The 12,983-nt window shown below is 38.6% G+C and overlaps 1 protein-coding gene across 1 annotated transcript; it reads right to left on the bottom strand.

Annotated features, from left to right (window-relative positions):
- Positions 1 to 6,707: 6,707 nt before the first annotated feature.
- Positions 6,708 to 10,756, bottom strand: LOC127416350 (ADP-ribosylation factor 6-like). The gene is made up of 2 exons (XM_051655663.1): positions 10,595 to 10,756; positions 6,708 to 10,486 (listed from the first exon to the last, which is right to left on the bottom strand). Exon 2 carries the CDS (start codon positions 10,015 to 10,017, stop codon positions 9,490 to 9,492), a length of 528 nt encoding a protein of 175 aa, XP_051511623.1. The 5' UTR covers positions 10,018 to 10,486; positions 10,595 to 10,756; the 3' UTR covers positions 6,708 to 9,489.
- Positions 10,757 to 12,983: the final 2,227 nt, after the last annotated feature.

Below are 12,983 nucleotides of genomic sequence, written 5' to 3' on the forward strand. Positions count from 1 at the left end.
CCGTCTAACCTTTAAGAGATCACAACCTCGTCTGCAGCTCTCTGCTTTGTTCTTTCGTCATACTTTCGGCTGGTTCTTATATCAACTAGCCTCCTGTAGAATAGATGAAGATCTGAAGAGCCTTCAGACTGATCAGTATTCCGATCAAAAGGAAACTGAAGACTGAAACACTGAATGTATAAGTGTTCCTGCGGCATTTGAATGATCCCTTAAATCGTGTGTTTTGTTGAGGAGAGGTGAGATCACACTAACCATTTTCACCTGAAAAACCCCATAGACTTACACTGAAAGAGGGACTCCAGTCAGAGAGCAGAATATCACAGAGACACTTTTCACTTGAAACAATAAATGGGTAATATATTAAATTCTATTATGAAAGTTGAACATAATAGATATGCATGTGCTTTATCATCTACATAAAGATTTCAAAGGATTTCATGTTTTATTTTACATTTTTAATGATATTTGTTTTTCTGGTTAATTTCTCATTACTGCAGTGCAGTTTCAAAATTAGGGCTAATAAATGTAATATAAAAAATGTTTTAAATAATATATGTTGTACTCAAGATACAATAGTAAATAAAAATTATTTTCACGATGTTCCAAACATCATTATCTGGATAACAGAATGAATGCATCGGCAGGATGAAAAGTTACCTTATGAATACCTTGATACTTCCCATCCAACAACTTTTGGTTCCCGGAACATTCTAGGAACATTAATTCATGGTGAAAAAAAGAGCATTCCTAGAACGGGAGCCACTCTCTAACATTTAACCTTTTAAAAAAAACTGTTAAAAAATATGTGAAAGGTGTGAAATTTGTTGAAAAAATTTTGTTAAATTTTTTTAATCAAATTTGGTAAATAATTATTATTTGTTTAGAGCCTCTACTAAATGTTGAGATGTAAAGTTTAAATCAATTTAAATTATTTTTCAAACTAACCAGAATTACCCAAGCAACCACCAGCTTATATTGTATGATTTAAATTTGAGTTTGTTCAACAAAAATTACTGAGTAGAAACAACAATATTGAAATAGCAAATCTAAGTCTACTTGCATCTGGTTCCCTTAAATAGTTAAGTTCATTCTATATGAACACCAAGTTAAGTTAACTTAATTACACAAGTCTTGGACATAATTCAACTGAGGGAACGAGTTTACTTAACCAATTGAGTAGTCAACTGTAGAGCCGAGGAGGGCGGAGCCGGGCTGGAATGAGACACACCCGGTCCCCAATCAGCCTGATGGGGCGCGCGAGGGATAAAGGCGGCCGGGGACGACAGTTCGAGAGAGAGAGAATTACAGGCAGCTGTACTGTGTGTTTTCGGTTGTTTAAATTGTTTATTAAATTATTATTTAAGTTGTCAAGCCGGTTCTCGCCGCCTCCTTTCCACTAAACCCCCTTACACTGGTGCCGAAACCCGGGAAGGAGGAGGGATTCCTGTCGCGTGGTCCCTGATCACTACTCCACCCTCTCAGGCGGACTGCAGCCGCTCCTCCCCGGACGGACCGGAGTCAGACCTCCGACCCCCAGCGGACAGAACGCCCCTCCGCGTTCCCGGCGTCCCGTGGGGACTCTCCTCCGCCCCTGGCAGCGGCCCTACCACTCCAGGCGGTCGGGGAGTCGCTTCCCTCCTCCCCCCGCGGACGGCGGACTTCTCTCGACCCCTCCGCGTTCCCGGGGGACAGCAGGGCACTCCTCCGCCCCCGGCAGCGGCTCCCTCGCTCTAGGCAGTTGGGGAGTCCCGTCCCCACTCGCCTCGCGGACGGTGGCCGTTCCCCGCGTCCGGGTGGTCGGGCTACTCCATCCCCCGTCGGACGACAGCGGCGCTCCACTGGGTGGACGGCAGTGTCGAGGACCCTGCGACGGGAATCCCTCCTCCTTCCCGGGTTTCGGCACCAGTGTAAGGGGGTTTAGTGGAAAGGAGGCGGCGAGAACCGGCTTGACAACTTAAATAATAATTTAATAAACAATTTAAACAAAACACACAACCGAAAACACATAGTACAGCTGCCTGTAATTCTCTCTCTCTCTCGAACTGTCGTACTCGGCCACCTTTATCCCTCGCGCGCCCCATCAGGCTGATTGGGGACCGGGTGTGTCTCATTCCAGCCCAGCCCCGCCCTCCTCGGCTCTACATCAACTTATTAGGGTTTTCAGTACAGAAACATGCTAAAAATCAATCGAAACACCTTAGCAACCAAACTGCAATGCTCTGGCAACCATGGGCAAGCACCACTCAAACAAGTGGTGATTCAAAAGCAACTGATCCATGTTTGTACATTTGTTTACATAGAGGTATTTGCGCAAGCGTTAGCAAATAAATAAAATATAGTATTATTTTCACGTAATAAATGTGAATCCCATAGAGGGATCACAAACATTGCATTCCACATAATGCGAGCTGCATCAAACCAAAGATGGACATCAGATTTGTGCAGTCCATGCAACGTCACGCTTATAATTTCCTTCATAACAACAAAAAAAGTCACTTCCAACTGAGCTCATCTGTTTAAGGGTTTACTGGTTTTCAGTTTCATATTTTCAGGACTGAACAAATAAACCCACTTCACTTTTATAACGTGAACAGAATGTGTATTTCTGAGCGAAAAAGGATATTCAAACAGAAACAATTTAGGGCGGGACTTGATTTTCTCCACGAGGAACTGATTTGATGGGGTGAAGTGTCTCTATATGACAGGCGGATGAAAAATAAGAGCGCTTGATGACATCAGACTAGAAGGAAAATTTGTTTCAGAGGTGGAGCAAGTTAGGCGAACATTATAAAGACAAAACATTAATCTTTGGTAGAATAACGTGCACTGATGAATTGCATCCAATCAGACTAGGGACATATAATGAGAAAGTAAATACAGTCCATGTTGACTGTTTGATCAAATCAAATAGAGATGCTGGATTTAACATACACCACTTAAAAATGTCTTAATTCTCTTAAATGTCTTCATTTAAGATTTATGATTGCTATCGCAGCATGTTTGAAGCATAACTGTGTCTTTCTTTCAATAGGAAGGAAAAGCAGCTCAAGATGTTTTTCCTGGATTTGTTTGCTGTATAGAAGTGACTTCATGCATACAAGTCACTGCTCGCACACACACACACACACACACACACACACTCACACAACTATCATTCAGTCACCATGCAAACAAAATACATTTTCCAGTGCTGTAAACCCATCAGGCCTGCTTGTTCACTTCTGAGGGATCCCTTAGAAACCACTAACAATGCAGTTCAGTTTCATGTTGAGGGTTCATCATACTGTAAGACGACTCTCTATTACTATTATTCACAGTGCCTCTAACAGTATTAAATGTCCAGTGTGTTTGTGCTCCAGACGTGGATGATCCCTCAAATCATGTGTGTTTGAGGAGAGGTGTGCTGGTACTTGACTAAGGAACCACACTTGCCATTTTCATCCCATAGACTTACATCGAAACACTCTCACATCACCCTAGCAACCACATAGCAACACCTTGGTCTCGTGTTGCTGAGTTCTGAACAGTTAAACGCTACTCGCATTTCATTCAACAGTGAGTATTTTAACGTTAAAAACATTGTCCTCATTGACTTCCATTTCTTCACTGATTTTTAAAGAAAAGGAGGGACGAGTCAAAATAGTTTTTTGTGGTAATCAATATTATGCAGGAGACATCCTAAGCTTTCTATAAAGGCATAATATCAGTTTATATGGCATTTGGACCATCATTAAAAGTGCCAGGAAAAGTTGCCTAAAGTGTCCTACTTTGCCCATATTCACCCTATTCTTCTCAAATAATAATTTTTATAGTACCTTTTAGCAATTTAGTACAAAGTGCTTCATAAAACTAAAATTAGTAGTAAGTCTTACTGAGTTTTTAAATGAGACTTATAAACAGACAGATTCAGTTGATCTAATGGCACTTTTCCACTGCACGTTACGGTTTGACTCGACTCGACTCTGCTCGCTTTACTTTTCTGAGCTTGCTTTTCCACCGCAGATTAGTGCCGCCTCAACTTGGGTTGATCGTCATAGTTGCGTCGCCCCATCCAGCTCTCGTTGGATCCTCTTCTCGGCTACTAACGAGAGGAACGTCTGCATCTCGTTTATTGACCACGGCGTGGTTTTGCGCACAGCCATTTCTTTTTACAATTTGAAAATCGCGTGAACAAATGATACTGCAATCACTGTTGCTAACTTTAAAACTAGCGGGTTGATATCCCGTGTCGCAAATCCAGTGACGCTGGTAGTGACGATTCTCTCTGACCAATCAGTGATCTGCAGGGTTTTGACGTCACAGTTAGTATCGGCTCGGCTCACTTGGAACCTCGACCGAGGTAGTACTAAAAAAAGTACCAGGTACCAGGTACTATCAACAGTGGAAAACCCCCAAAAAGCGAGCAGAGTCGAGTTGAGTCGAGCCATACCGTGCAGCGGAAAAGCCCCATAATATCCCAGGACAGGCTGTTCCATAATCTTGGGGCGTTCACTACAGACGCTCTGTCACCTTTAGTTTTGTATCTGAATCTTGGAACAGCCAAACGTTCACGACAAGAAGTTCTAAGGGCAGTGCTCGAATTGAGGGAGGCTGGAGGAGTCCGGGACCCCCCATAAGAGATAAAAAATTAAAAATACAGTTTTTTATTTTAGTGATAAGATAATAATGACAAGTAGGATTTAATAAAAATAAAAATGACCGCTAAGTGCATGAAGTCACCCCCCCCCCATTTGGGTACTGTCTAAGAGGTCTGTTTCATAAGGTCTTAAAATTTCTGCTAAATAATATGACGCCAACCATGTAGTGCTTTATATATAATTAATGAAATCTTGAATTGGTAACCATATAATATGATAATATGATTTGAAGACCTAGTTCATGTCAAAAGTCTAGCTGCAGCATTTTGCACTGATTGTAGTTGTGCTAAAGTGTGTTGATTTACACAGTGCATTACAATAATCAAGGCGTGACAAAATAAAACCATGAATAAGTTTCTCTGTCCCTAAAACTCGAATACCTCGAATAACTCGAATATCTATTCCTTAACTGATAAAAACAAGGCTGAAACAACTTCCTGATGTGGTATTCAAAATTTTTATTTGTGTCAAAACAGACGCCCAAATTTCTCACCACCTGCTGAATATTTGGGATTAAGTGTTGACTCAATCTGACATTTTTTTTAAAAGCCGAAACCATGACCGAATATAACAACCTCTGTTTAATCAAAACTGAAGGAAATTAGATACCATCTACTATAAAAGCTTGAAGAACATTTCAATTAGTCAGATCATTGGGATTCAATGACAAATACAACTGATGGTCATCTGCATAGCAATGAATATGTATGTTAGCGGTAACATAGACAGAGAAAACAATATTGGCCCTAACAGTGTTCCTTGCGGGACACCACAATTTATTGTTGAAGAGGAGGACATCTCATCTCCAACAGATGTCTCGATTTTAAGGGTTGTGTCTATACAGTAAGACTGGAGTAAAAAGTGTGACAACTAGCCCCAGTCTCCTCTATTACATTAGGACATACAGTATTGTCTTCAATGCTTCTAAATAAAAAATACTGTACATAACCGTGATAGTAGAGTTAGCATCACAGATTGAAGTTTATTTGATGCTGTTTTGTTCTGTAGTTATAATGCATTTATAACACACACAAATGGTGTCCTGAGTAACTTTAATGGAATGGTTGATTAGTTTAGAGCCGCAGGTGCAGGCAGCACAAGAGTTTGTGCAAAGCCAAGAAAAACACATTCACTGGTGATTCATCTGCGGGAGAACTTTATAATATTGTTTTATTACTGCAAAACATGGCAGAGGTTATGCTGCAATGTTCTGGATGGAAAATTAAACCAGGAAACAGTAAAACAGGAATGCACAATTCCAAATGTGTGCCATAATTTCTCTATTTTCAAGAGTGTGCAGAAATGAGATTAAAAAAATAATAAAAATAGGCAGGAAAATGAAACACAATTAACAAATCCAAGAAAGATGCTCAATGGGTTTTCTAAGTGACTACTGTCACTATTTTACTCATAAATCCAAAAGTGCCATTATAAAAACCCATCGAACCTGTGGATCGAAAATGCTCATTCCCTCCTGGGTATTTAGACTACAACCTGAACAACAACTCAATCAGCCAGCAAAATATGACTAAGAGTCCATTGTTCCCCTAAAGGACTATTCTGTCCTCAACACAGACACTGTAATGTTTCAACCACCAAGTAAATGTTTGTAGCTTTTACGTGCTGCCTGAATGTATTTTAACTGTGTTCTCAACTGCAGGTCAAACTCCACTGAAACTCACTAATCAAACATCATGTTTCACAGGCAAACACGTAAGAGTGCTTTTACGTAAGATTATCATTAAGGAGATTGAGCAAATCCAAAAACAATCCTGTAAACTGCTTTCTGTCACTGTTGTTTGAGGGTGTAATTCTCTCAGTTTTGACCGCACCTTCAACAGCAGCGATGACACATTTCTCTGTTTACACACAATTAAAAAATCATTTTAAGATTTACATGTTGCAATTTTATAACACAATTCCATCAAATTTAATCGAGTAATCTTTAATAATATAAAATAATAAAACCTAAATATTTACCTAAATAAAAACCTAAAAACAAAGATTTATTAATTTAATTTTGTTAAACATTACACAATTTGTGAAATTGAAATGCATAAATCGTAAAAATTTTTTTTTTTTGCACTATGATATTTTTACTGTAATTCCCCGACAATTACATAAAATCTGCTCTAGCAACAGGTTGATGAATTTTACAATACTTGACAAGACCTGTCATATTTATTAATATCTATTTTATATGTTCCATAAAGAAAATTAATCCTATTTTAAGAACAATTGATTCACATTATATTAACTGTGCCATTATTTTCATGACAATTAAGTACCCCCCACCCTATTTACTATTAAAGTAATGCTAAATTGAATTATTAAATGTGAAAAACAGTGATATATTATTTAAATAGAGAACTATATATATATATATATAATGGTGGTATTTGTTGTATCACCCTTATTCTGATTTTAATTTGTTTTAATATCATTTTATAATATTTAATAAAAGCAATATTTAATATTTAAAAATATTTTAAATAAGTTTAAATATATTTAAACCACTTTTTTAAATAATAAATCTATAATTATACAATTATTATTATTTGTAATAATTTTATTACACTATTTTACATGATTTACATTATATAGTAAAAACAGACTTTTGGGGGGGGGGGGGGGGTCACAATGTCAAAAATCCAAATTGTCCTAAAAATAGGCTTTATTCACTTTATATAACATATATTTGCTTGCTTTTGATTTGGGCTGAAATATAACCAAGAGGTATTTGTGAGATTCAGTCAGGTGTGCATTAAACATTCAAATAAACGGTATAAAATCTTTGGCGATGCGTGCCAGGAAACTGAATTTAATTAAACTGTCTGATATGCAAACATGATGGAAAACGTTAGTGCGGCTTTACTCGGCAGAACATCACATAAACGCCTGTGTTTTGTTCAACTGGAAACTTGGAAGTTATCTTACTGACTTCCCATTACATCATCGCACAACGCTGACAGCTGAAGTGTTCTCACTGTAATCTGAACACCAATACATGTTCAACTTCAACTCTCTTGTCGCTCTTTCTCGGGTGAATATAGAGGGAAACACGTGATCATTTGACCCTGAAACCAAAGACGTTATCACTCATTCACTTCACAGGGTCAATTATAATCACAGGGATGAAGACAGACCAGCACGCTTCTGTCCTGACCTCGTAAACTCACTAAAACACAGTTCTACATTCAGAATGTACAATGTAAATGTGCAAGCACGTTCTACCTCGTCAAGAAGACACAATCACATTGTACTGGATATATATAGATATATATATTGATATAGATTTTATTATTTCTTCAGCATAACAAATCAGTCAAAATAATAAAACAAAGCATTTAACCTTAATTTAGTGCGAGAAAAAGAGGCTTGGTGTGATTTGTGCGGTTTATGGTTATGATTACAGTCGTGCACACTAAAGTCAAAGGGCCCTTATTCTAGTACACCGTTTTAAATAAATCTCATTAGCATCATCCCTGCAGGGTACATCTGCTTTGTCCCACCAAAAAAAGTTCAAAACAGTTTGAATTCTTCGTTGAAATGGAAGCTTACTGACAAAAATACGTCAATTTTCCTTCAAGGACTTTTTGACTAAATTCTGCATATATGTTTTATTTGAATAATCTGTGTTGAAGCTATTCTCCTTACATTCGTTATACGTGATGGCACAGAGGTAAACAAATAAGCTGCCGTTTTAAGGACTAATAACTGTATCTTCAGACAAATAAAAAGAAACATTTCCATATCAGTCAATGGCCAGATCTTCAACTGGACTGAATGGAAAAAAAACAACAACACACAGCTTCTGAAAATAATACTTTACACTGCATAAAATCATTTTCTTTCGGTCTCCCCCCCCCCGTAAAAAATATCCAAACATCCTTAAAGGAATATTCCCGGTTAATACAAGTTCAGCTCAATCGACAGCATTTGTGGCAAAATGTTCAAATTAATTTCGACTCGTCCCTCCTTTTCTTTAAATGTGTGCTCCAGTGAGACACTTACAATGGAAGTCAATGGGGGTCAATTTTTGGAGGTTTAAAGGCAGAAATGTGAAGCTTACAATTGTATAAAAGCACTTACATTAATTCTTGTTAAAACATGTATATTATCCGAGCTGGAAACAGTCGTTTTTACAGTCGTTGTAGGGTTTGATGGTTTACCGCATTTCGTCGTCATGGCAACAAAGTAGTAAAATTGGTTCTAACGTCACACAGATGCGGTTAGTTAGTGATTTTATCACAGTAAAATCATGTTCTTTACGTCTTGTGTCTATACTTTTGAAACAGTGAGTATTTTAACGTTTACAGATTGAACCCCATTGACTTCCATTGTAAACCCGGAATATTCCTTTAATACAAAATGCATTTACGTTGTACTTCAGAAGGCACATTGCATAGATAAGAAGACTTGTTTACAGTTTATTTTTCTTACCCCATTGCATTTTCTTGTTTTAAGCACAAATCTAACACATTGTAGTAAAAATTATTCAAACAGCAAGAAAAAAACTATTATATATGTTATGGTGTTAGAAAATGACTTTAATTCAAGTCTTTTTATCGTACACAATTTTGCTTCAAGTAAATGCATCATTTTAATAATATTTGAGGTTTTTCATACAGATTTTGCAGTGTATGGCATATTTGGAGATGGTTATACATTCAAATGTAACAGAACTACAATAGTGCTTTAAGTAAATGTAAGAGCGGGCCAATAAACAAACAAACAAACAAACAAAGATGGGCTTGAGAAGAAGATAATAATCAAACTTTACACACAGATCTGAGAAGCCAAAGTTATTCTTTAATTGATTCTAGTTGCCACTCTTTTCCGTATCGATGCGTTACGATTTGTAATTGGATGTAAGCCAGGTGAGCCCTTCGTAGAGTCCATCGCCCGTCGCAGCGCAGGACGGCTGAACGTACCAATTCCTATCTCGGATCCGGGTCAGCCCGAGCTTCTCTTGGATCTCGTGTGGTTTCATGGCGTCGGGAAGGTCTTGCTTGTTGGCGAAGATCAGAATGATGGCGTCCCTCATTTCGCGATCGTTGATGATGCGATGCAGCTCCTGTCTGGCCTCGTCGATCCGGTCTCGATCCGCACAGTCCACTACGAAGATCAGTCCCTGGGTGCCGGTGTAGTAATGCCGCCACAGCGGTCGGATCTTGTCCTGACCACCGACATCCCAGACGTTGAACTTGACGTTCTTATAGGTGACAGTCTCCACGTTGAATCCCACGGTCGGGATGGTTGTGACAGACTGTCCCAGTTTCAGTTTGTAAAGAATCGTGGTCTTGCCCGCCGCGTCAAGTCCAAGCATCAATATTCTCATCTCTTTGTTGCCGAAGATCTTTGAAAGCATCTTCCCCATCTTCTTGGCTGTGCATATATTACGTTTGTCGCAGGAAAAACGATTAGAAGGCTATTTGGTATTGCTTCGAACTGTTACTTTGAATCTCGACTTGCACCTTCAATATGGAACTTCAGAGCCATTCGTTTAAAAAATGCATAGTAATGCATAGTATGTGTAACCAACGGTGACTCTCATTGAATCTAATGTAGTATGCATAAGGGGAAACACAAACCACTATGCAAGCAAGTTGAGTTGTGTACAACTGAGGGTGCATAGACAATACAAACCGCCCAAATACACCTTGTCGTCTCCAAAACAAGATCTTTATAACAGGCCTTTCTGATCAACTCCGACCTTCTTCTTGTATTCACTCGGTTTGAGTCCTTTTTAAGACTTCTGATCATCAGTTTTGGTGCTCAGAGAATCCAGTTGGGAGTTTAGAAGTCCAAAAAGTCACTGATTCATCACGAGTTTCCCTCTTCCGTCCCTAAAACACAAGAGAAAGCGGATGAAGAAAAGGGAGGGGTGTCAAACACAACTTTAATTCGTCTAGTTTCACTATGCGCTGTGAGAGCAACAACAGACGCTAATTTACCTTCATTTAACAGCCCCTCTCTCTCTCTCTCTCTCTCTCTCTCTCTCACCCCGGGTCGGTTCTCGACCCCTCTCTCCTCTCCAGTCGCTCTTCGGTCCCGGTTGTGCTGCTGCTGCTGCTGCTACTGTCGGTATTACCGGAAAAGGTGCGTTCTTGCTACTGCCTCCAGTTCCGCTTTCTCTTGCTCAGGCGCACTGCGCCATTTGGCACTCAAGTGCACGGATCCTAGTACGCTGAAGGCTCGGCTATTAATATTCATAAGAGGGCCTCCGCTATTGGAAGAGCAGCGGCTGCGTCAGCAATGTCCTCATTAATATTCATTTAAAGCCGAGCAACGCAGGAGCGACGTCGTTAAAGGAATATCCCGGGTTCAATAGAAGTTCAGCTCAGTCGACAGCATTTATGGCGTGATATTGATTACCACAAAAATTACTTACTAAATAACTTGTACCTCATTTTCTTTAAAAAAGCACAAATCTGGGGGGTCTGGGCATCTCAGCGAGTATTGACACTGACTATCACACCTGGAGTCGCGAGTTTGAATCCAGGGTGTGCTGAGTGACTCCAGCCAGGTCTCCTAAGCAACCAAACTGGCTCGGTTGCTAGGGAGGGTAGAGTCACATGGGGTAACCTCCTCGTGGTCACTCTAATGTGGTTCTCGCTCTCGGTTGGGGCATGTGGTGAGTTGCGCGTGGATGCCGCGGAGAATAGCGTGAAGCCGCCACACGCACCATGTCTCCGTGGTAACGCGCTCAACAAGCCACGTGATAAGATGCGCGGATTGACGGAGGCAACTGAGATTTGTCCTCCGCCATCCGGATTGAGGTGAGTCACTACACCACCACGGGGACTTGGAGTGTATTGGGAATTGGGCATTCCAAATTGGGGAGAAAAGAGGAGAAAATCCACAAAAAAAAAACAAACAAAAAAACACACAAATCTGTGTTCCAGTGAGACACTTACAATGGAAGTGAATGGGGCCAATTTTTGAACGTTAAAATACTTTCATTTCAAAAGTATAGCTGCAAGATAACAACCCTAACCCTAGCCCTAACATCAACAATATCTGTGTTAAAATGGTTTTAGTATGATAAAATCACTTACTAACCGCATCTGTGTAAAGTTATAGCCAATTTTACAACTTCGTTACCATGACGATGCCATGTCAACAAACCCTGAAACCCTAAAATGACTAAAAATGACAATTTAAACAACTTTACAGCTCAAATAATACACACGTTTTAACAGAAAAATAAATGAAAGTGCTTTTATAAAATTGTAAGCTTCACATTTCTGCCTTTAAACCCTCCAAAAATTGACCCCATTGACTTCCATTGTAAGTATCTCACTGAAACACACATTTAAAGAAAAGGAGGGATGAATCTAAATTAATTTGTGTGGTAATCAACATTATGACACAAATGCTGTTGATTGAGCTTCACTGTATTGAACCCAGAATATTTATTTAATATTCATGAGGAAAGAATTGCCATTGGAACTTTATCATATATTTTACATCATATTAAGTCATCTAGAAGACACCTTTATCCACAGAAAATGATAAATTAGTTAAAAAACAAGTTATGTATACTGTTTGATTTATTGTTTAAGCAACGTCCTCATGACGTAATTATTATTCATGAGATTAACCTTCGCCATAGTAGAATTTGTAACGCGACTGAAGCGCGAGCTGGATGAAATGGACGCCATTCGGACTCGGAAGAATATAAGTGTGCTTTTAGCGGCTCGTCTATTTTACAGAAGCGTCCACACAAAATTATATTTGAAGTGTAATGAAACGTGTTTAATGTGCGAGCAGATCCTTTGAGTTTTTTAGCACACGTTTCGCTCCAATCCAGACACCCTGCTCGGTGGCATCATTTTACGTAGCAGGGGCGGAAGTCGTGACGTGCCATCGAGTTTAAAAATGCCTACATTTAAAGAAATAAACATGCAAACATTAGGGGAATGCAAACTGATTTTTAATTTTTTTTATTTTTTCCCATGGTTTTCCATGTCTGTCAGGCAAATTAAGCAGTCATCTGTGTTTTTTTTTCTTTTTATTTATTTATTTATTTATTTATTTTTAAGAATTCCTGTAGAGCTCAGATACAGTATTTGACATTGCATTTAAGCATAATATTGGTCCTTTGTAATAGTAATAATAATAATACTGATGATGATGATTATAAAAATAAATAAATAAATACAAATACTTAAGGTATAATTTTACAATATATATAATACAATATATATAATAATTTTACAATATATATATATATATTTATTTATTTTATTTTTTTTATTTTTTTTTTATTTTATTTTTTTTTTTACATCCAATAAGCCCAGAACTTGCAATACTCTACTTTTTTTTTATTTATTTTTTTAT

This window comes from Myxocyprinus asiaticus, chromosome 25, assembly GCF_019703515.2.
Source record: "Myxocyprinus asiaticus isolate MX2 ecotype Aquarium Trade chromosome 25, UBuf_Myxa_2, whole genome shotgun sequence".
In the NCBI taxonomy this organism is placed as follows: Eukaryota; Metazoa; Chordata; class Actinopteri; order Cypriniformes; family Catostomidae; genus Myxocyprinus; species Myxocyprinus asiaticus.